Source organism: Eurosta solidaginis, chromosome 2, assembly GCF_040869045.1.
Source record: "Eurosta solidaginis isolate ZX-2024a chromosome 2, ASM4086904v1, whole genome shotgun sequence".
Taxonomy (NCBI): Eukaryota; Metazoa; Arthropoda; class Insecta; order Diptera; family Tephritidae; genus Eurosta; species Eurosta solidaginis.
The window spans coordinates 238,246,837-238,270,577 of NC_090320.1; the positions used below are offsets into that span (position 1 = coordinate 238,246,837).

Below are 23,741 nucleotides of genomic sequence, written 5' to 3' on the forward strand. Positions count from 1 at the left end.
TTTTGAGGTATCTTGACGAAATTTGGTATGTAGGTTCCTGGCCACTCATATCAGATCGTTATTTAAAATGAACGAAATCGGACTATAACCACGACCAATTTTTCCATATCGAAAATTTCCAAAAGCACAAAAAGTGCGATAATTCATTACCAAAGACGGATAAAGCGATGAAACTTGGTAGGTGAGTTGAACTTATGACGCAAAATAGAAAATTACTAAAATTTTGGACAATGGGCGTGGCACCACCCACTTTTAGAAGAAGGTAATTTAAAAGTTTTGCAAGCTGTAATTTGGCAGTCGTTGAAGATATCATGATGAAATTTGGCAGGAATATTACTCCTATTACTATATGTATGATTAATAAAAATTAGCAAAATCGGAGATCGACCACGCCCACTTTAAAAAAAATTTTTTTTTAAGTCAAATTTTAACAAAAAAATTAATATCTTTACAGTATATAAGTAAATTATGTCAACATTCAACTCCAGTAATGATATAGTGCAGCAAAATACAAAGATAAAAGAAAATTTCAAAATGGGTGTGGCTCCGCCCTTTTTCGTTTAATTTGTCTAGAATACTTTTAATGCCATAAGTCGAACACAAATTTACCAATCCTTGTGAAATTTGGCAAGGGCATAGCTTCATGACGTTAACTGATTTCTGTGATAATGGGCGAAATTGGTTGAAGCCACGCCCAGTTTTTATACACAGTCGACCGCCTGTCTTTCCGCTCGGCCGTTAACATGATAACTTGAGCAAAAATCGATATATCTTTACTAAACTTAGTTCACGTACTTATCTGAACTCACTTTGTATTGGTATAAAAAATGGCCGAAATATGACTATGACCACGCCCACTTTTGCGATATCGAAAATTACGAAAAATGAAAAAAATGCCATATTTCTATACCAAATATGAAAAAAGGGATGATGGATTGGTAACTGGATTGGTTTATTGACGCCAAATATAACTTTAGAAAAAAACTTTGTAAAATGGGTGTGACACCTACCATATTAAGTAGAAGAAAATGAAAAAGTTTTGCAGGGCGAATTTAAAAGCCCTTGGAATCAGGACATTTCATTTGATACTGTTCGTGGTATAACATATATAAATAAATTAGCGGTATCGGACAGATGATGCTCTGGGTGAAACTGGTCCACATTTTAATCAGTATCTCGAACACGCCTTCACATATACAACTACCACCACTCCCTTTTAAAACCCTCATTAATACCTTTATTTGATACCCATATCGTACAAACATATTATAGAGTCACCCCTGGCCCACCTTTATGGCGATATCTCGAAAAGGCGTCCACCTATAGAACTAAGGCCCACTCCCTTTTAAAATACTCATTAACACCTTTCATTTGATACCCATATCGTATGAACAAATTCTAGAGTCACCCCTGGTCCACCTTTATGGCGATATATCGAAAGGCGTACACCTATAGAACTAAGGCCCATGCACGGCGTCGACCTATAGAAGTACGGCTCACTCCCTCTTAAAATACTATTTAATACCTTCCATTTGATACAAATGTCATACAAACACATTCCAGGGTTACCCTAGGTTCATTTTCCTTCCTGGTGATTTTCCCTTATTTTGTCTCCACCTCTTAGCCGAGTATGTAATGTTCGGTTACACCCGAACTTAGCCTTCCTTACTTGTTATATATATAACATTTTGGAATACACAAAAACCCTTATCATTTAGTAAATAATACACCTAAAATATTGAAATTTGAAGTGTGGACTGATATTGAGACTCTTGATAAAAACTTGAACAAAAATTTTTAAAATGGGCGTTGCACCGCCCACTTGTGATAAAATCAATTTTACAAATATTATTAATCATAAATCAAAAATCGTTAAACCTATCGTAACAAAATTCTGCAGAGAGATTGCCTTTACTATAAGGAATGCTTTGAAGAAGAATTAACGAAATCGGTTAAGGAGCACGCCCACTTTTATATAAAAGATTTTTAAAAGGGTCGTGGACGAATAAAATACTTTATATATTTGCAAAAAAGAGCTTTATATCAATGGTATTACATTTTCCAAGTGGATTTATAACAGTAAATAGGAAAAACTTCAAATTTAAAAAAATGGGCGTGGCACCGCCCCTTTATGACTAAGCAATTTTCTATGTTTCGGGAGCCATAACTCGAAGAAAAATTAACGGATCGTAATAAAATTGGGTACACTGATTTTTCCCACAGCAGGAAATATTTCTAGAAATGGACGAGATCGATTAAAGACCACGCCCACTTTTATATGAAAGATTTTTAAAAGGGTCGTAGACTAGAATAATAAGCTATAACTTTGCAAAAAATAGTTTTGAATCAATGATATTTCACTTATCAAGTTTTATTGTAAGAGGAAATGGGGAGACATTTTTTTTTAAACGGGCAGTGCCACGTGTTATGTAGAAAACTAATTTATCTGAAATGAAATGTGCAATTGAAGCTCACGCTGAGTATATAATGTTCGGTTACACCCGAACTTAGACACCTTTACTTGTTTATTTTATTTATGAAATCAAATATGTTGGGCTGTGCCCCAAACGCAATTCGAACGACGTCGTGCCACCTTTCGTTATAATTATTTATACGAATTTCACTCAATTTGGTGATATTGTAGGTATTCCATAACTCGACGGGATAAAACGCCTTCTTTCGACGTTGCCGTGTTGCAGGCTAAAAAAAAATTCAGAAGTCAAAATTCAGAAAGAAAGCAAAATTTAATGTTTTTTGCTGTCTGATTATTTATGAATTTTGACTTCTGAAATTTGACTTCTGAATTTTGGCTTTCTGAAAAAAGGCTTCTGACCATGGTACAATTACCAGGTAGAAGCATTAGCAAAAATGCAACCCTCCCGTGTATTTTGTTGTTGCCGCTGGAACATAAACTGTCAATCGGTCTTTCAATTTTTGTTGTCAAAAGTGATGGAAGAAGAAATGTCATTTGTAATTTTTGTCAACGAACCGAAAACTAAAACAGAAAATTAACTGGTAAAAGTTGGTTTTCTGCCCATAGATGAATCTTTGCCGCTCACGGAATATATTCTTTCACACCGACGCAGCACACGCAGTTGGCAAAATTCCAATTAATACAATTAACATTGATTTAATGTCAATATTTGGCCATAAATTATATGGTCCAAAGGGTATTTGGGCACTTTATATACAGAGTGGATCTGGACAAGAGCGTGGTATACGTAGTGGTAATGTACCTGTACTGATTTGGTGCTGCATGTAGGCTATTTGCCTTAACAATTTGTAGTTATCTTTCTGATATTTGTTTTGATTTTTAAGGAAAACGTGCCCTACTGGCCGAATTGTATTCGGATTTAAGCCCAAAATATATTGGATTTACAACACCGCCAACAGGAACTGGTGCTGCATATAACGGTAGCGAAAGTGATGGCGGACTTCAAAAAAGAATTACACGGCGCCGCGAATTGCTTATATATACTACAAGTCCAGATATAGGCGGTAGCGATAGTGAGCTTTTGACTGATGCAACGACTACGAGACGTACACGTAACCAGGCAGTATCGCCTTCACCGACTACATTAGCTGTAGCAAGTAAAAAGTTTATAAGTCCTATTGAGAAATTACTTGTGCGAAATTGTGAGACACAAAAGTAGTCCGTAAATGGATTAAATCGCATTGGACTTTTTGCTATAAAAGATATACCAGCGGTAAGAGCGCTTATCTCTAGCTTCAAATATATATTAAGAGTGTTAAAAGTTATTGTTTAAAATTTATTTTGTAGGACACAGAGCTTACCTTCAATTATCATTGGAATGATCTGTTGGGTAATGAGGACAAAGTTTGTTTATGTGGTGCTTTTAAATGCGCTGGTGAAATTGGTGGCAAAACAAAAGAAGAAAGACCTTTTAAAGTGAGTTGTAACACAAAATTGCATAAATAATAAAAAAAGATAATGTTCATTTTGGTTTTACAGGAGCATTCCACTATAACGGACGTCAGCAAGACAAAATCAGTTCATGAACGTAAAAGAAAACCCCTAAAAAGGCTCCGAAATCGCGTTGGGGAAGACAGTGGAAAAAAGATAATAAAAAACGTTCGGTAATTGTGCAGTTTAGGGGCCCCACCCTAAAATTTGTCCTTTTTTTTGAGTGAGGTATCAAAAGACGCCTATTCACGTCTAGATCAATAATCTGAGAGCGCAAGTTAACTTTTTTTACCCGTTCAAAAGATAATAACGAAAAACCGCCACGGTGATGGACAATTTTTTTTATGGGTACCAAACGTTCTTTGGTTAACGTGAAGATGGCTGAAGAAGTTCCAAATGCAACTAATACAAGCAGTGAAATGACAAATTTGGAAAAGCAAATTGAGGACAACACTACTGAAACGCCTACCGCTCATGACGAAAGGAATTATAATGCTGGTGTAAAGCCATAAAATTGCTGATGCGATGGAAAACATGAAATTGTACCTAGTATGAAGATTAATGAAAATGAAAGCTTACTATGTAGTAGGGCATGTTTTTCTTTCAATTATTTTTTGTTTGTGTAATTAATTCGAAGCTTCCTCACAAAATGTTTTTCTGAGTGTAAAACTCATTTCCGTGTAAACATTAGATTGATATTTGTTATTAATATGTTTACATACTTTTTGATTTCACAATAAATTTAAAATATCACAATTTCATTTCACAGAAAGAATTTTTAATGTATTAATTCGTAAAGTGTTTGAAAAAACTGTGAAATATGAAATTTTCACAACAAATTAAATTCGTCTTTGCTCTAACAACCAGGAGGCTTTTGTATCAATTTAGGTTTTAGGCCGGATCTGGTATCGTTACCTGCTATGGCAAAAGTTCGGTTTTGAGTGTATCCGTATCGGCTATACTCCGGTTCTGGTTTCTTGTCATTCCCTTTTTTCTATGTATTGCCCTGAAAATAACCACAATTTTAATAATATAATAATAAGGATATAAATAATCCAAAAGTAAATTTATCTAATATATAAAATTCTTCTGTCACGGTTTTAGAGGCTTAACTCCTCCGAAACGGCTGAACCGATTCTCATGAAATTTTGTGATCGTATTGGGTAGGTCTGAGAATCGGCCAACGTCTACCTTTTTTTCGCTACGTGCCTAGGGTCTTGAGAACAAAACGTGGACCCCGGTACCCCTAGAATGTGTTTATACAATATGGATATCAAATGAAAGCTGTTGATGAGTGCTATAGTACAGGATAATTTTCATACCCCTGGGTGACTAGGCTTTCGAGATATAGGCCAAAACGTGGACCCGGGTACCCCTAAAATGTGTGTGTATTATGGATATCAAATGAAAGCTGTTGCTGAGAGCTCTAAAGTTCATTGTTATATTCGGAGTCGCATCAACCTAGCAGAACTGATAAATATGCATGCGAAGCCGAAATAAAGACAAGAATTAATAATACCCACATACCTATTTACATACGTTCTATTCTATTTGCCTGAAATTTTGTATATAAATTTGCCTATATTAGTATTTACGATGCTTTTTTCCGGGAAGTATACCAGAGACGGACTGGGACTGGGATTAGGACTAGGACTGGGACTGAGACTGAGACTCGGAGTGGGACTGGGACTGAGACTCGGAATGGAACTGGAACAAAATACATACCACCCTCTGGGACTGGCAATAAGAGATGAAGAAGAAGGAGAAAAACTTGAGAAAAGAGAAATGAGAGGAGACTGAGAAAGAGATAGAATGAGTCGAAGATGGAGATAAAGCGAAAAAGACGGAGGGAGGGGTGAATAAAAAGATTAGGAAAAAGTGTAGAGGGGTAGGGCAGAGTTAGACGGAAAAAGCTTATTAAAATGTATGCAGATAGGCCAAATTTAGGGCAGAAAAACGTCTGCCGGGTCTGCTAGTAATATGTAAAACATAATTGTCTATCAAATTTTTCTCTTGGTGGCCCTGATAAGGGCCGTTTTGCGTAGGTATAATTGATTCGCAATTTTTTCTCTTTGGTGGTTAGTGGTAGCCCTGATAAGGGCCGTTTTTCGTATATATAGTTTTAATCACATTTTGGAATCATATTTGAATCAAATGTGTTTACTTTAGGTGATCAAAAATTTATAATAATTTTTCATTCTGCTTTCTGAATCTTGTATGAATATGTATGTTGACTGAATAATGAATTTTATACTTGTTGAAATTTTACTTTTCATTAAAAATCTTTTTTTTTTCGCATACACATATTTTTTCATGAAGCTAAAAAAAATATATAAAAATTTTATTATTTATGCAGAAGATATTCATTCTTCAAGACAAAAATAATGTAATGCTGCTTGTGAACGAAGATTTCCCCAACCATTTCTCTTCTTCAGCTTCCCAGAAAATACATAATGATTGGACAATACATAGGTTGTGAGCTATTTGAACCCCAGGTAAGTGAAACTATCTTGACATACCTGGATACGGCTTCAACATCCCGCAGTCGCAGGTGTATATCGGTCAAGTTTGTTTGCGAATTAGCTGTGGTTCCAATAGCTCACTTTTGCATGCTTTCTTCCCCTGATGAAATAAGATTATTATGTAGTATCCTATTTTGAATGAGATATGAAGAATAAATGCATTATAATGGCATTCCAAAATGATTCAAAAATCTCAACCAAAACGATTGAAATATATTCACGAATATGATCAGAAAATGACTGTGAAAAGCAGTCAAATATTACTCTAAAACTATTAAAGCTCAATTTTACAATGATATCAAATATGAATAAAAAGCGTTTCGAAATAGGAATCATAAATGATTATTCAAGAATAATCACATTTATGGTACATTTTTCTCTAGACGATACGTTAATTTTCGAACAGAAAATGCTTTTAAATTTGAAAGTTTTTAATCATCTTGGGGTATGATATTTAAATATTTTTTGATCAAAACTTTCAATAAATACTGGGTGGAAACTATTTTGTTTTAATTTGTAATGTTGAATACATAAATGGTTTTAAGCCCAATCCCAAGTTCTATGCACAAATAAAAGCTATGGTACTTTACTCCTAAGTTCTACGCATGCCAATTAGTATATAACCAATACAAGCTAACGGAAAACACTTACCACGTAGCAACATCTTCTGCATCTGTCCTTCTGTAAAAACAGACTCCACGGCAGACATTACGATGGCCGTGTTGGCAATATTTCCTTTCAATTTTTCATTCTCCTCACGTAGCTTAAGATTTTCCACCCTCAAGCGGGTAGTTTCTGATTCCATTGCACACTGGAGTAATATTTCACTAAATGAATTAAATTTATATGAGGTATTAGAAAGTCTAAAATGTAAAGTGAATAAACTACGGGAACTTACTGCGTCTGGGTTTCACAGATTATTTGTTGAACATCATGTATATCCGTTTGTGTGCTGCAGTTTTTCCGTGCCAAGTATTGGCTTTTCGCTCCAAACGTGTCACTTAAACAAAAAAAAACCAAACATGTAGAAGGGACTTTATCAAATAACTTGCATATATTATCTTACTTTTCTTTTATATTAGAGATGAAAGGTTCACTTTGTAGCGGCGAAAGTATTGTCCGAAATTTTGGTAGATCACCGTAGGAATTACGGTTGGGGACGACGAGACAACTTTCGTTTTTAACAAACTCTTGATTAGTACTCCTAAGTCATAAATAAAATTATATTTCATTTTTTATCTTGCACCAATCGGGAAACCGAATACTTACATAAAAGCCGGTAAATATAGCGACGGAGTGGAGTTGGGCATCAAATTTACTCTTTGCGCTCCCACAATTAGGTCAGAGGCTTGAAAATGGAGCGAGCAAATGAAGCCGTTTTGCGGAAACTTAACGCCACAAGCCTTTTCCCAATTTTTTCTATTCCTTGGATCTTGCGGGACTGTGAAAAGCTTCACACCCGCTTTCTCCCTTCTAATATTGCACAAACAACACTTTCCCATATTTAAATATGCACAAAACACAAGTAAATTCTGTTTTCTTTCTTTACAAAAATTTGCAAAACATTTAAAAACCACTGCGCATTAAAAATTTTCACATCAAAAGTAAATAAACGAAAAATGTAAACATAAACAAAGTTTGACATTTTATGACCACCTTCGAATGAAAAAACATGTAAAATGCAACCCTGATGCTTTTACCTGGTAATTGTACCATGCTTCTGACTAATGTTTTCTGAAAAAATGTGTTTCCGAATTTTTGTTTTCTGAATTTACGGGGGAACCGTCATTCAATGCGATTTCTATGGATTTCTGAGAGACAAAACGATATTTGTTCATATATTCATCTGGCTGTAGTGATTTCACGCCCTCTACTTTCTCTTGATAAAAATTATATATCTCTTGATACAACTTCAAAGCAAAGGAACTATGCTGATTTGCTGGCGGTACATGGGCTGTAGAGCTAATTCGTTTGCACGATTGCATCAGCGGTTGTGTTGGAGGTTGCAAAGAGTCAACGGTGTTTTGATTTCCCACTTAATTTGAAGCATGTCCTTGTTCCTTCTGTTCTTGTTCTATATTTTCTGTCGTTTCTTCTTCTACTTGTAGCGAAATGAAAACTCCCCGAAGATGTTAGACCGGCCATCTGGCGAACGATTTGATATGACAACCTTGAGCCTTCTAGGTCATTGAACCCTCTCCGAAGATGAGGAATTTGGGGTCGCAAGATTCTCGCTTGATAAATAAACAGGATTTGCCAGCGGTAGGTGAAGTTTACAATAGGCTATAAATTGCGCTGGCAACCTTTGAAAGGGTGCGTGTACACAACCCATTGAATCTGTCTCTTCTCTTTTCTTATGTTCTCTCTCCTCTGCGTATTTCCATTTTTCCGTAATCGACCCACTCTATTTCCCTATACCTTTCATCCTTTTGTCAAACTTCCCCCTTTTCTTTTGCTGTTGAAGCCCTTACTCCTTAATCTTAATATAACTTATATTACGTAATGCTGTTCCTGTTAACTTTTTATTCCTACTCTTCCTCACACGTTTTGCTTTATTCCTTCTATTACTCTCACTCTTCCTCTTCCTCTGGTTCCCTCTTTCTTTTAGTTTTCCGTTTTCCGTCTATTTTCCCATCTTTTCTTTCTCCCGTTCCCTTTTTTGTTGGGGCGGTATATTGCAGCTCTAAAAAATTGTTTTCTAGTTTGGCGAGTGGATTAAGTATTCGTCGTGTAGACTGGGCAATTGGCGGGCAATTTAACTAATTATTTGGAGCAAAAATATTTGACGTATAAGGGAGTGCATAGGAGTGTGTAAAAGGGAAAATCGGAAAGATTTATGAATATACGAGCTGTACGTAGGCATTGAAAAGTAAGGTAAAAGGAATGAAGCTTGGAGAGAATAACTTCGGTTGGACTAGAAACGGTCATTTTAACATCTCACTATTAATCTTATGGTCTCCTTCATGTTAGGTGGCACTGATAACATCAAAGAACTTTAGAGAACAGCTACGCATTAAAGTTTGTTGCCGTTACTAAAACAATAACAATTTGCGGATTCGGATTTGTGGTTAAATGAACATATTGCGACGAATATGAGTGACACTAAGTGATACTCACATCCCTAGTCTGATGCTAAGTAAATGAAGTCACAACAACAATAAAGCAGACAGTCACTTGTATCTAGATAAACGAATCAATCATTATGACTACACATATGTACGTACACGCAGCTGATAAGCAACGCACAACCACATGCATATATCTGAGATACTCCCGAAAGTATAAAATCGTGTAATTTTAGTTACAGCTGAGAAATTTGATAGCTGATGGCCAACTAGTAGATTCTGGAAATGGAAGCACCTAGAAGATGCGAACGAGGAAATCAGAGAGTATAAAAATCAACAACAGTAGAGACAAAATAAAATCATTTTCGATTAAGCACGCTATCTGTCGGGCATTAGAAGTGTTATTTTGAAAGCACTTGAATAAAGGCCATTTTGCATTATTAAATATTGGAGTTATTTATTCAACAGTTTAGTGAATCGAACTTAGCAGAAGGTTGCAAATAAAAGGATTTGCAGTAAATGTAACGAATGCTAAAAATTCAAGTAGAGATAGCCTCCGACGAGATTTTGGGCCGAGCTTCTCTTCCAATTTGCGTTGTGCTCTTTTCAATAGTTCCTACAAAGTGTCGGTATGGGACCTACATGTTTTACGCCGCTCTAAACGGCATCTGCAAGACAGATAAGTTTTCACTGAGAAGCTGTTCAGAAATACACTCGAAGTGCTTGCCAAATCACTTGCCAAGCCAGGGGTCTCCACTCAGCTGAGAAGAACTTGTTTGAAAAAACTTGTTTCTAAAATTTTGATGTTGCTTTTCCCGGAGATTGCATCCGGGATCTTCGGTGTGGTAGGTGGATCTCGCTACCACCACACCACGGATGCCAGTTAAACTTACTTAAATATACCTACAGCTCGATTGTGCCCACCAAATTACCCTGCATTGATTCTTCACATTATTACACTCAATTTCCACCACACTGCTTCAAAGAGAGTCAACATTCGATTTTTCCTTCCAATCTTTTTTCTACTATCAACACACTCTATTTCTTCATGCTTACAAACATACAAGCGGACATGCAACCATATTTAGCAAATAATATGAATATAATGTAAGTCAACTCCTCTATGCTCTGTTATCCTTTCGCGTTCACCTTAAGTACAACACACACATTCACAAACTGTGTGACATTTTTCACATTTTACAACCGACTTCATCTTTTTTGCATTTTTTCTTTCATTTGACGCGGTCGAGAATTTGTTACACTTTTCACCAAGTCGTTTATTAGTTACCTGTGTGCTATATGTAGAAGTGTGTGTGTGTGTACTTGCCACATATTTAGTTCGCATATTTGTTTACATTCTTCTTCTGCTATTGTTATTTATACAACACCCATACAACATGAATGAAGTATGAAGTGTTTTTGTTGTTGTTTTTGCACAGTTGGCAATATAATAATGAAGGTAATAAGCCATGATTTTTCTTGACTTCTCGCCACATTTATCTCATTCCACAGCTGGTTGCTTACCACCAAAGTTTGTACTTAAAATTTTTTGTATACAAAACATAGATACATACGAATATGTATGTATGTATGTGTGTGAGCGCATTTCACTCGTGTTGTCGCAATAACATTAGATTTACACCATAAGCCACAGAACATAAAGAGGCTGCTTAACAGCAACCAAACAAAAGCTTGTTGGTGTGTGGAATGGGTACTAGGATTACTCCTTAGGAAAAGCTTAAACTGATGAGGCATATATTTTTTGTCTTCCACATTTTTGCTAGCTTAATCGCGTTGGTGTTGGAATGTCGCTCTAAAAATTTTAATGTTGTAACAATGAAGGAGTTTGTTTGCTGTTTGTTAAGGTTGTGTGTTTGTGGTTATCATACGTTTTAGTACACTCAAAAAAAATTTATCATCAAGGCGGCATCAATGTGCACTACAAACTAGGAAATTTATACAGTTATCATTTTGATACATTTTAAGGTCGAAACAAATATTTTCCATGGGCAAATCAATAGTCGATACAAAATTGATACTTTTAATTATACTTTTTATAATATTTATCGTTGCATTGATACCACGAAAATGATACCGTTTATAGTTTCATTTTTGCACAGCGTGTATTAAAATGATAGTGATACTTTTTTTTTTGAGTGTAGGAAAGAGTGCTGTATACCATCATATGTTTTTAAAAATGTTATATAAGCTAACATATAAGTAAAAAAAGTAAAGGTGTCTAAATTCGGGTGTAAACCAACATTATATACTCAGCGTGCGCTTCAATTGCACATTTCATTTAAGATAAATTACTTTTCTACATAACACGTGGCACCGCCCGTTTAAAAGAAAAATTTCTCCCCATTTCCTCATACACTAAAACTTGATAAGTGAAATATTATTGATTCAAAACTATTTTTTGCTAAGTTATAGCTTGTTATTCTAGTCTACGACCCTTTTAAACTTGTTTTATATCTAAGTTGCTGTGGTCTATAACCGATCCCGTCCATTTTTACTAGAAATATTTTCTGCTATAAGGTAAATATGTGTACGCAATTTCATTACGATATGTTAATTTTTCTTCAAGTTATGGCCCCCGAAATATAGAAAATTGCTCAGTCATAAAAAGGGCGGTGCCACTCCCATTTTCAAAAATTTTAGTGTTTTCCAATTTAATGTTATTGTAACGATTTTCGGGAAATTCCGCTTATTTGCAACCTTCTACTAACGTTCGTATCGCTAAACTGTTGAATAAATACCTCAAATATTCAATAATGCAAAATGGTCTTTATTAGACTACTTTGAAAATACTTCACAATAACACTTATACTTCGCAACTGAGAGTGTGCTTAAAACAAACTGATTGCTGTTTACTCAGCTTCCCCTCCTTTTATAGTCTCTGCTGTCTCGTTGGCATACTTCTAAGTGTTTCTTCTTCTCGAATTTACTACTTGTTTACCAGCTATAAACTACAGATGCACGATTATAGCCTATCGCATAGCCATATGCGCGTGTATATGTGAGTAATATCTCCAACGATGATTGCATACTTTTGTGAGTATCTCAGATATATGCATGTGTTTGTGCGTATCTCTCCGCTGCTTGTATGGATATATGTGTAGACATAATGATTGATTTGTTTATGTACATACAAATGACAGCTTAGTATCGGCTTAGAGATGATAGCATCCCTTAGCGTTGCTAATATTCGTCACATTATTATTCAATTTAGAAAGTAAAATTCTATTGATACAAAGCTCTTTTTTGCTGAGATATAGCTTATTATTTTCGTCTACGACCCTTTTAAAAATCGTTTATATAAAAGTGGGCGTGGTCTTTAACCGATCTCGTCCATTTTTTCTAGAAATATTTCCTGCTATAAGGAAAATATATGTACACAATTTCATTACGATATGTAAATTTTTGTTCAAGCTATGGCTCCCAAAACATAGAAAATTGTTTAGTCATAAAAGGGGCGGTGCCACTCCAATTTTTTTAAATTTGAAGTTTTTCCTAATTGTTGTTATAAATTCACTTGGGAAATGAAATACCATTGATATAAAGCTCTTATTTGCAAAGATATATCTTATTTTATTCGTCCACGACCTTTTTGAAAATATTTTAATAAAAGTGGACGTGGTCCTTAACCGATTTCGTTAATTTTTCTTCAAAGCATTCCTTATAGTAAAGGCAACCTCTCTGCAGAATTTTGTTACGACAGGTTTAACGATTTTTGATTTATGATTAATAATATTTGTAAAATTGATTTTATCACAAGTGGGCGGTGCCATGCCCATTTTAAAAATGTTTCTCAAATTTTTATCAAGAGTCTCAATATCAGTCCACACGTCAAATTTCAACATTCTAGGTGTATTATTTACTAAATAATAGGGTTTTATGTGTATACCAAAATGTTATATATATAAAAAGTAGGCGTGGTTATCATTCCGATTTCGCTCATTTTCAATGCCAATCTATTCTGGGTCCAGATAAGCTCGTGTACCAAATTTGGTGAAGATATCTCAATATATACTCAAGTTATCGTATTAACGGACAGACGGACGGACGGACGGACATGGCTCAATCAAATTTTTTTTCGATACTGTTGATTTTGATATATGGAAGTCTATATCTATCTCGATTCCTTCATACCTGTACAACCAACCGTAATCCAATCAAAGTTAATATACTCTGTGTGCAAAGCACGCTGAGTATAAAAAAATCTGGTTGGAATGTGCTATTTTTTGGGACGGTGAATTGGATTTAATTTTCATTTTTGTTGGTAGGATTTTTATCGACCGACTATTTTAATTCAAACCGTGTCTAGTTATGCCTTTTGGTATATTACCTTTTTTAGGGCCAAAACAGGCTATAGTATCGAAAAATGATGTAAGCTTATTTGCAGGAAATGCGGCACAAAGAGCCTATGTAGATATATTATTTCAGGGTTTCTCGAACAGCAAATTCAGTCTATGTGTTATATGGGACCGTTCTGGTTTTTTAATGTTTAAAATGATCAAACGCTTGTTTTACTGGGATTAAGTGCATAATTCAAACTAATCTGTAACACTGGTTAACAAAATAGCACTTTTTGTCAGTTGCATGGGGTTTTTATTTTGTTTCTCACTTATTTGGATCGCTGGTTTCTTACCTCAAACTTCTTCTAGCAGATCAAGTTTTTGAAATACGGGTATCATATAAAAAACCACTTTTCAGTTGACCATAGTAGGTGCAGTAATTGCTGTAAGCCATTGCGTTATTTATTCTGGGTTCATCAACGAGAATGTGTGTAAGCCATCCAAACAATTTTTGTTTTATTTTATGGCGGGTTGAAGGAGTTTCGTTTGAGTCCATCAGACCTAGTGAAACGAGCTTATATGGACTTATTCGGTTCCTAATATGAAACTGTTAACAAACCATGGATTGCAAGTTTCATACATATGTAAAAGTTGTGTTTAATAATTATGCTTATGGGCAAATAAAAGAAGACCTAATTTCAAACTCCTGTGATATGACGTGAACCGTCGGACCATCAATCAGCAACTGACATTTCTGTGTGGAAAACATAACAGAAATAAACCGCAGAAATCACTAGAAATGGATTTATCCCAACCGACTGATTAATACCGCATAATATTTCCCCCTCTGCATATCAAATCAAGTCTCATGAAACATATGACATATGTAATGCAAATACATTTCTAAATCATTTCGGAAACTGAGATCTGAGAAGGTGAAAGCTGGGATTTTCCATGGCTAACAGATTAGAAAACTAATTTATGATCCCGATTTCACTAGCCGCATGAAAGCACCTGCGAAATCTGCATGGGACGATTTCGTTTGGGTTGTAAAAAACTTTTTATGAAACTGAAAGTTACATAACTTCCCTGAGCATATAGGCCAACTGATGGTACACTTTCAATATCTGGATGTACTTTCTCCATAGCCACCTGGACCATTTTCAGAAAATTTAAGCGATCTCACTGAAGACTAGCCGAGAGGTTTCACCAGAAGCTCCGCACTATGCAAGAGCGGTATCAAGAACCTGAAACCCGCATATACTCCCGGAGCATTCAGAGTAATAAAGTTGATTTAATTATTGAAAAAAAAAAAAAACAAAAAATAAAAAAATTTTTCCCGGCATGTAACTCTGTAAGTGACGCATTCGAAAAACTCTTATTAATGCTGCAATTTGCTTAAAATTGAGTAAAGGGGTTCCTCACGACAGGCTAAATATTTTTCCTTACGGCAAGTGGGCCAGGGTCCGAGCGATTTGTTTGGTGTTTGTTATTTAGGCAACCCTTCGAATAGGTTAATATAATTAGTTGCCTTTTAGGTGGATTTCGGTTTTATATGCTAGCTCATTTCTGAGATATAGACCACAAAGTGGTCCAGGGTGGACCTAGAATGTACCATGTGAAAGGGTATCAAACTGGATATGTTGCTGAAGGTTTTAACAAGGGGTGGTGTTCAGTAGCAGCAATGCTCCTTCAGAATCTATTTTTTATGCTTGTTTACTAATATTGCAGGCATGCTTAACTAACGAAACGATATCATTTCGTTACGATAATTAACGTTAATAAACGAAACAAAGTCATTTCGTTTCGTTTATTAACGTTAAGAACGTCAAATTAACGAAATGATTTCGTTTCGTTTTCCGCCATATCAAAACGAAATCAAATCGTTTATGTTGATTATTAATTTCAAGCTATGCTGGCAAAGCTGATTGATGGCGGAGTCATTAAAGGTGAAAGCATTAGCCAAGCTGATTGCAACTTTTCTCATGAATTTTGACAGTACGAACATTTCTCAGAGTATTTTTGACATTAGCACCAACGAATTACACAAACAAATTACATGACATTTGTGTGTATGTCCGCTCGCTGTTACCAACTTACGGCTTCACCATGGCTATAGTATTGCCAGCACAATTCAAACATAAAGTATCACGTTTTTGTTAACGTTTTTAACTTTAACGAAAGCTTTTCGTTTCGGTTAAAAGCGAGATACAATTTATCTTGATAATTTCTTTATCGATAATATTTCGAAGTGTTTCAACGGAAACGGTGGAAATTTTTTGATAAACGATTAGCTTAACGTTAAAGTGCATCCCTGTAATATTGTCATATTAGATTAAAAATTACTTAAACTTCATTTAATTACATATTCTGTTAAACAATAACTCTAATTACCAAAGTAATGTCAACTATGCTTTATGTTCTCTTAGATTTACATCGCTATATCAGGCCACGAGCCTAACGGGTTAATTTCCATTGCTTTTACATGTACCTTCTTTTTCCATAACAGCAATAAGCAAAAAAGGTAAAAATGTTTTTTAGTTCTTCTACCGCGCTCATTACTGTGTACACGCAAATAATAAATTCAATAAAGAATAATTACACGTTTTGTGACTACATAGCATAAAAATTCAAAATGTCGTTTCTGAATTTAACATTGGCGACCGTGACAGGACACGTTAGTCCACGGGATTTAAGTTTGTTTAAAGCGAATCTATATAAAAAATATACTAAGTCGGTAAATTCAGATCGCAAAATACACGCCGCGAAACTGAAAACGTACGCCGGTTTTTCATATTTTGTCATACGCTAAGACATTCTTAAAAATTGTGGATAAGTTTCTAAAAAGAAACAAAATTACTAAAAAAAAAAAAAAAAACCTAAGAGCTGGAAGCCCACTTGGCAAGTTAGGGACACTCTATAGCAGTACATGCCTAACAACAAATTAGCCATCAGGTCACCTTCGGTAACTATAACGGCAGAAAGTTCCTCTCAGTATAACCTTCAATAACCTTCAGTATGACCGACGCCAAAATAGCTAAATTAAAAGTAAAACGTACTACAGCTATTGGGCAACAACAACGCGTAAAAGAATTCGTTGACAAAGCTTAGCCAATGCATCGGTGGAGGAACTTGATACCAGATTGCAGGCACTAGAAAAATACTTTGCAGACTTTCAAACTATTCAAGGACACTTGGAGGAGTTGGAAAATAGTGATACAGAGGCGGTACGTCCAACATATGAAGAACTCTATTTTTCATTACGACCAAAATTAATGACTGCAATAAGCACCATCAAGCAGAAGGCATCCTTCCGTGGTAAGTCACTCAAGCTGCCTGAAATTCCTGTGCCTACGTTTTCAGGAGATTACACCCACTGGCTGTCATATTACGAAACATTCTCGGCGCTGGTACATCGCAATGCGGCGCTTGATGACGTCACTCGTTTCCATTATTTACGTTCCTCCTTAAGAGATGGCGCTCTTCGCCGAATCCAGTCAATGGAAGTCACCGCTGACAACTAAAGCGTTGCGCTCAAGCTACTGGTGGATCGATATGAACGACGTAATATCATCGTACGGGAGCATATAAGACAACTTTTCAACATACCCTCTATTGCGGCAAAGGTTGGCCCAATCGCTTTGCGAGACTTAATTGACTCGGTAAGTATCCATGACTTGGTTATTGAGTTAGTATTATTGAAGCTTGACAATGTCACCCTTGAAAAATGGAATGATGAGTGCTCAACAGACCGGCTTCCTACCCTAAATGAGCTTTTAAAATTTCTCGAAAAACATTGTACTCAATTGGAAGAACGGTCATCAGTTCAGCGGCCAAAAATGCTTTTTAACCCAACTCCAAATTCGTCTAAGGGCTCAGCACAAGTTAGGTCGACGCTGCAGCGATCAACTTTTGCTGCTACGGGGACTGCAAGGCCGCAGCGGGAGTGCACATATTGCAATGGCACAAACCATATCATTTATCGCTGCCGAAAATTTCTTGGTCTAAGCCCAAAAGAGCGGTGTGATGCTATCCAACAGCTCAATTTATACAATAACTGCCTTAAAGCGAGTCATACACATTTGATCTGTGACTCCCAAAGATGCAGAGCCTGTAAAACCAGCCACCACACTTTACTGCATAACAACCAATGCTCGGTAAATGCAATCCCTGCTAACAATCCGGCTCATTGCAGCACTTCTAAAAATGATTGACAATTAACTTCAGCTAACATCCCTCTTGCTGCAAATAAATGTAGTGGTGACAGCGCAATGACAACTAAACTCAATGTGTATACCTCTCAACCAATTTCGCTCAATAGCAGCCCTGTAAATGGTTCTAAATCTTCAGCACATACTTGCAAATTTACGGTCCTACTAGCTACCACACTCATTCATCTGGTTAATAAATGGGGAATGCCAGTAATTTGCCGAGCATTGCTAGACTCTGGATCTCAGCTAAATTTTGTATCAGAGCGCCTCGCTGTCCAGCTAGGCATAAAACGCCAGCTAACCGACGTCGAAATATGCGGCGTTGGCGAAAATAACACTACGGCCAACACATCTTCGTATTCAGCTGACCTCACCTTTTTGATACTACCACGCATTGGCGGGGATCATCCCGAAATTAATTTTGATATAACCCGATGGAATATTCCAGCTGACTTACAACTAGCTGATCCTACATTTTTTAAATCCCGAAAATTTGACGTGTTACTGGGTGCTGAAATATACCATGATTTATTAATCAACGAACAGATTCGGTTGACTGAGGATTTACCTCTTCTTGATAACACAAAGCTCGGCTGGATAGTTATTGGACGACTATCTACAACAACACAGCAAAGTTTCCAGTGCAGTAAAGTCACCTCGCCATCGGTAGCATCGTTAGAAAAGTTGCTTCGCCAATTTTGGGAAATCGAGGCGCACACAAACAACACTAAGGCTATGACGGCAGAAGAGAGACTCTGTGAATCCCACTTTTTGTCAACAGTGGTACGAACGGAGACAGGTAGATTTATCGTTCGACTACCATTCCGCGAGCAACCAATGTCATTAGGTAACTCGTTCACAGTAGCGAAACGGCGTTTTGCCTCGCTGGAACGTAGATTGGCTAAAGAGCCTATAGTAAGAGAGCAATATACTCAGTTCATGCGTGAGTAGGAATCTTTAAATCACATGACTAAAATTGGAGATGCCAGCTACATTATGCTAAACAAATGTTAATATCTACCTCATCATTGCGTTATAAAGGCCGAAAGTTCATCTACGAAATTGTGCGTCGTATTTGATGCGTCAGCAAAAACAACTTCAAATGTGTCACTCAATGACATTTTAATGACCGGCCCCACCGTCCGAGCTGACCTGTTTTCAGTTATTACACGCTTTCGAACATATCGCTATGTCTTCACAACAGACATCAGTAAAATGTACAGGCAAATATTGGTTGATCCTGAAGACCGTCCATACCAGCTTATTCTATGGAGGGAAAATCCACTAGATCCACTCGGAGTTTATCAGTTAAACACCGTCACATACGGAACCTCTGCTGCACCATATTTAGCCACGCGCTGTCTCACGAAATTAGCTGAAGAAAATTCTGAAAAATACCCCTCAGCTTCTACCGCATTATTGTCAGAAACATACGTCGATGACATTATGACCGGTTCAAATAATTTAGCGCAAGCCGCAACTCTCTTGTCAGATCTCCAACGACTGCTTGGATCAGCTGAATTAGATTTACGCAAATACTGCTCTAATACGCCTATGCTGCTAAAACAAATTCCAGAAAACCACAAGGAACCATTTATGCGAATCGGAGACAACGATGTTGTGAAAACATTAGGTTTAATCTGGCATCCGACCTCTGATACGTTCTCATACCATTTTGCCTTTACTCGGCCAGAAATAACAACCAAACGAACAGTACTCTCCAATCTAGGGAAAATATTTGACCCCCTCGGATTAATCGGGCCCATCGTAGTGCTAGGAAAGATTTTCATGCAGCAACTTTGGAAACTCCGTATTTCTTCGGATCAACCCTTGCCAGAAGATTACAACCGGCGATGGAGCAATTATGTACAGCAACTAGAAAACCTGAATTCGTTACAAATTCCCAGACATATACTGTCCTCAGCGGAAAGCAATTCGGTACAGCTACATTCTTTCTCCGACAGCAGTGAAGCAGCCTATGGTGCTTGCTGTTATTTGCGCAGCATTGATGCTAATAACGAAGTCACTGTCAAGTTAATATGCTCTAAATCGCGGGTCGCACCAGTATCATCAACATCTATTGCGAAATTAGAGCTGCAAGCAGCTGTGTTAATGGTAGAACTGGTTGAGCGCCTGCAAAACATTCTTCCCATGCCCATAAAACAAAAATATTTCTACACCGACTCTAAAATCGTGCTGGCTTGGATAGCAAGGCCTTCGTACACATGGACAACATTCGTCGCAAATCGAGTGGCGAAAATCCAAGAACTTACACGCACAGAAGAATGGTCCTACGTCAACACCAAGGAAAACCCTGCAGATATCATATCTCGCGGCATTCTACCGGAAGAATTCGTACACTCAACACTTTGGAACAATGGTCCAGAATTCCTACACGTAGCGGAGTTCATCCGTCAAGAGCAACCTCAACTACATCAGCTTGACGAATTTCCCGAGCGTCGACCTAACAAGCTTGTGCTGCTATCAGCAAAGACAGAGCACAGCGACTTAACAACTGATATACAGCATAATATGTCGCTACATCGGCTCGAACGAATTATTGCCTACTGCTTTCGATTTGTCAATAATGCCCGAACGTCAGCAGACGGACGCGTTAAAGGTCCATTAACTATACTTGAGTTGGAAGCGGCACTTACAGCTTTAATTCTCAATACCCAGCGCAGTTTTCTTGCTTCGGAATACAATTCGTTATCAAAAAATATTGCTGTAGAAAAGTCTAGCCGAACCCGAAGTTTGGACCCATTCTTAAGCTCAGAAGGACTCATACGAGTTGGTGGACGCCTTCAGCACAGCAATCTTGAATATGGCTCCAAACACCAAATAATATTACCAAAAAATTGTTTATTAACAAAAATTATAATTTCTTCTTATCATTACATGCATCTGCACGCCGGCCCACAAACGCTGCTCACAATTGTACGCCAACGATATTGGCCTATTGATGGGAAAAATCTTTGCGCAACGCGGTACATCGGTGCATCAGATGTTTTCGGACTAAACCAACCAAAACTGATCCTTTTATGGGCAGCCTCCCAAAGGAGAGAGTACAACCTGGGCGCGCGTTTCTTACGACCGGTATTGATTTCTGCGGTCCTGTCCCAGTGCATTCGCAGATCCGTGGAAGGGCACCAGTAAAAGCGTACGTAGCAATATTTGTATGCTTCAGCACAAAGGCCGTCCATATAGAGGCAGTTAGCGATCTTTCAATGGCAGCGTTTATTGCTGCGCTGCGCAGGTTTATTGCTCGACGAGGTATTTGTACAACGATCATCACCGACAATGCTACGAATTTCGTGGGCGCCAAAAACGAGCTTGCTGAACTGCATCGCCTCTTTTTAAGCGAATCCCATCAAGAGGAAGTACAAAAGATGTGTCAAACAAATCGTATAACATGGCGGACTATCCCACCAAAATCACCCCACTTTGGCGGCTTGCGGGAAGCTGCGGTTAAACAGGCAAAATATCATTTGGTCAGAGTTGTTGCAAATGCTACTCTATCTTTCGAAGAGCTTGCAACCATCACCGCTCAAATTGAGGCCATTTTAAATTCTCGCCCAATGACACCACTCTCATCTGACCCCACAGATTTGGAAGCCTGTCGCGTTTTCGACGACTGCAACAGCTACAACAGATTTTTTGGCGCAGATGGTCTCGGGAGTACTTGCAACTGCTCCAACAGCGCTACAAGTGGACTTCAAGGGCTGATTCCTTACTGCCGAACACCCTGGTTCTAGTTCAAGACGAGAACTTGCCACCATACAAGTGGTCCCTGGGTCGAATTTTGTCATTAATCCCTGGACGGGATGGAGTTCATCGCGCTGCTGAAATAAAAACACAGAACGGAGTTTACAAACGGGCTATAGCGAAGCTTTACCCTTTACCCATCGAACATTGAAAATACTGAAGTATATTTCAAGGAGGGCGGCATGTTCAGTAGCAGCAATGCTCCTTCAGAATCTATTTTTTATGCTTGTTTACTAATATTGTCATATTAGATTAAAAATTACTTAAACTTCATTTACATACATATTCTGTTAAACAATAACTCTAATTACCAAAGTAATGTGAACTATGCTTTATGTTCTCTTAGATTTACATCGCTATATCAGGCCACGAGCCTAACGGGTTAATTTCCATTGCTTTTACATGTACCTTCTTTTTCCATAACAGCAATAAGCAAAAAAGGTAAAAATGTTTTTTAGTTCTTCTACCGCGCTCATTACTGTGTACACGCAAATAATAAATTCAATAAAGAATAATTATACGTTTTGTGACTACATAGCATAAAAATTCAAAAAATCGTTTCTGAATTTAACAGGTGGTAATTAAGGAGATGAGCGAGCTTAAAGAGAGAGTTAATCGAAAAGCATAGACAGAAAAAGAAAAAAAAAAAACAAAGGATAAAAGTGGAGATTTGGAGAGGGGGAGAAAGAACAAGTAAGGAAGGCTAATTTCGGGTGTAACCTAACATTACATACTCAGCTGAGAGCTTTGGAGGCAAAATAAGGGAAAATCACCATGTAGGAAAATGAACATAGGGTAACCCTGGAAGGTATTAAATCATATTTTAAAAGGGAGTGTGCCATAGTTCTATAGGTGGATCCCTTTTCGAGATATCGCCATAAAGGTGGACCAGGGTGACTCTAGAATGTGTTTGTACGATATGGGTATCAAATGAAAGGTGTTAATGAGTATTTAAAAGGGAGTGGGCCTTAGTTCTAAACGTGCGCGCATTTTCGAGATATCGCCATAGGGGTGAACCAGGGGTGACTCTATAATGTGATTGTGCGAAATGTGGACCAGGATGACCCAGAACATCATCTGTCGGGTACCGCTAATTTATTAATATATGTAATACCACGAACAGTATTCCTATCAAGATTTCAAGGGCTTTTGATTTCGCCCTGCAGAACTTTTTCATTTTCTTCTACTTAAAATGGTAGGTGTCACACCCATTTTACAAAGTTTTTTCTAAAGTTATATTTTGCGTCAACAAACCAATCCAACCGCCATGTTTCATCCCTTTTTTCATATTTGGTATAGAATTATGGCATATTTCCATTTTGCGTAATTTTCGATATCGAAAAAGTGTGCATGGTCATAGTCGGATTTCGCCCATTTTTAATACCAAGATAAAGTGAGTTCAGATAAGTACGTGAACTAAGCTTAGCAAAGTTATATCGATTTTTGCTCAAGTTATCGTGTTAGCGGCCGAGCGGAAAGAGAGACGGTCGACTGTGTATAAAAACTGGGCGTGGCTTCAACCGATTTCGCCCATTTTCACAGAAAACAGTTATCCTCAAGGAATCTACACCCTACCAAATTTCATAAGGATTGATAAATTTTTGTTCGACTTATGGCATTAAAAGTATTCTAGACAAATTAAATGAAAAAGGGCGGATCCACGCCCATTTTGAAATTCTCTTTATTTCTGTATTTTGTTGCACAATATTATTAATGGACTTGATGTTGACATAATTTACTTATATACTGTAAAGATATTAAATTTTTTGTTACAATTGACTTTTAAAATTACGTAAGGACGGACGGACGCATGAACGGGCAGACAAACGGACGGACATGGCTAAATGAATTTCTTTTTTCGCCCAGATCATTTTGATATATAGAAGTTTATATCTATCTCGATTAGTTTACGCCGTGGTGGGGTACCGTTATGCAAACAAAATTAATGTACTCTG

At 37.1% G+C, this 23,741-nt stretch overlaps 2 protein-coding genes and 1 long non-coding RNA gene across 7 annotated transcripts in view; 2 read left to right on the plus strand and 1 right to left on the minus strand.

The window, feature by feature from the left end:
- Positions 1-23,741, plus strand: part of LOC137240717 (kinesin-like protein CG14535) — a 575,047-nt gene that overhangs the window by 376,314 nt on the left and 174,992 nt on the right. The gene's annotated exons all lie outside the window — the stretch shown is intronic.
- Positions 2,908-4,700, plus strand: LOC137242669 (cysteine desulfurase IscS-like). Of its 3 annotated transcripts, none has more exons than XM_067769929.1 (5): positions 2,908-3,227; positions 3,319-3,707; positions 3,782-3,910; positions 3,974-4,098; positions 4,303-4,700. In XM_067769929.1, exons 1-2 carry the CDS (start codon positions 3,041-3,043, stop codon positions 3,651-3,653), a joined length of 522 nt encoding a protein of 173 aa, XP_067626030.1. In that variant the 5' UTR covers positions 2,908-3,040; the 3' UTR covers positions 3,654-3,707; positions 3,782-3,910; positions 3,974-4,098; positions 4,303-4,700. The 3 variants fall into 3 exon arrangements, 2 of the variants coding, with proteins under 2 accessions (XP_067626030.1, XP_067626031.1); XM_067769930.1 differs by lacking the exon at positions 4,303-4,700 and having other exon boundaries at positions 2,957-3,015; positions 3,087-3,227; positions 3,974-4,265; XR_010950332.1 differs by lacking the exon at positions 4,303-4,700 and having other exon boundaries at positions 2,908-3,258; positions 3,974-4,265.
- On the minus strand, positions 4,521-7,245 carry LOC137242670 (uncharacterized). The gene is made up of 2 exons (XR_010950333.1): positions 7,099-7,245; positions 4,521-4,931 (listed from the first exon to the last, which is right to left on the minus strand). It is a non-coding gene; the product is annotated as an uncharacterized lncRNA (long non-coding RNA).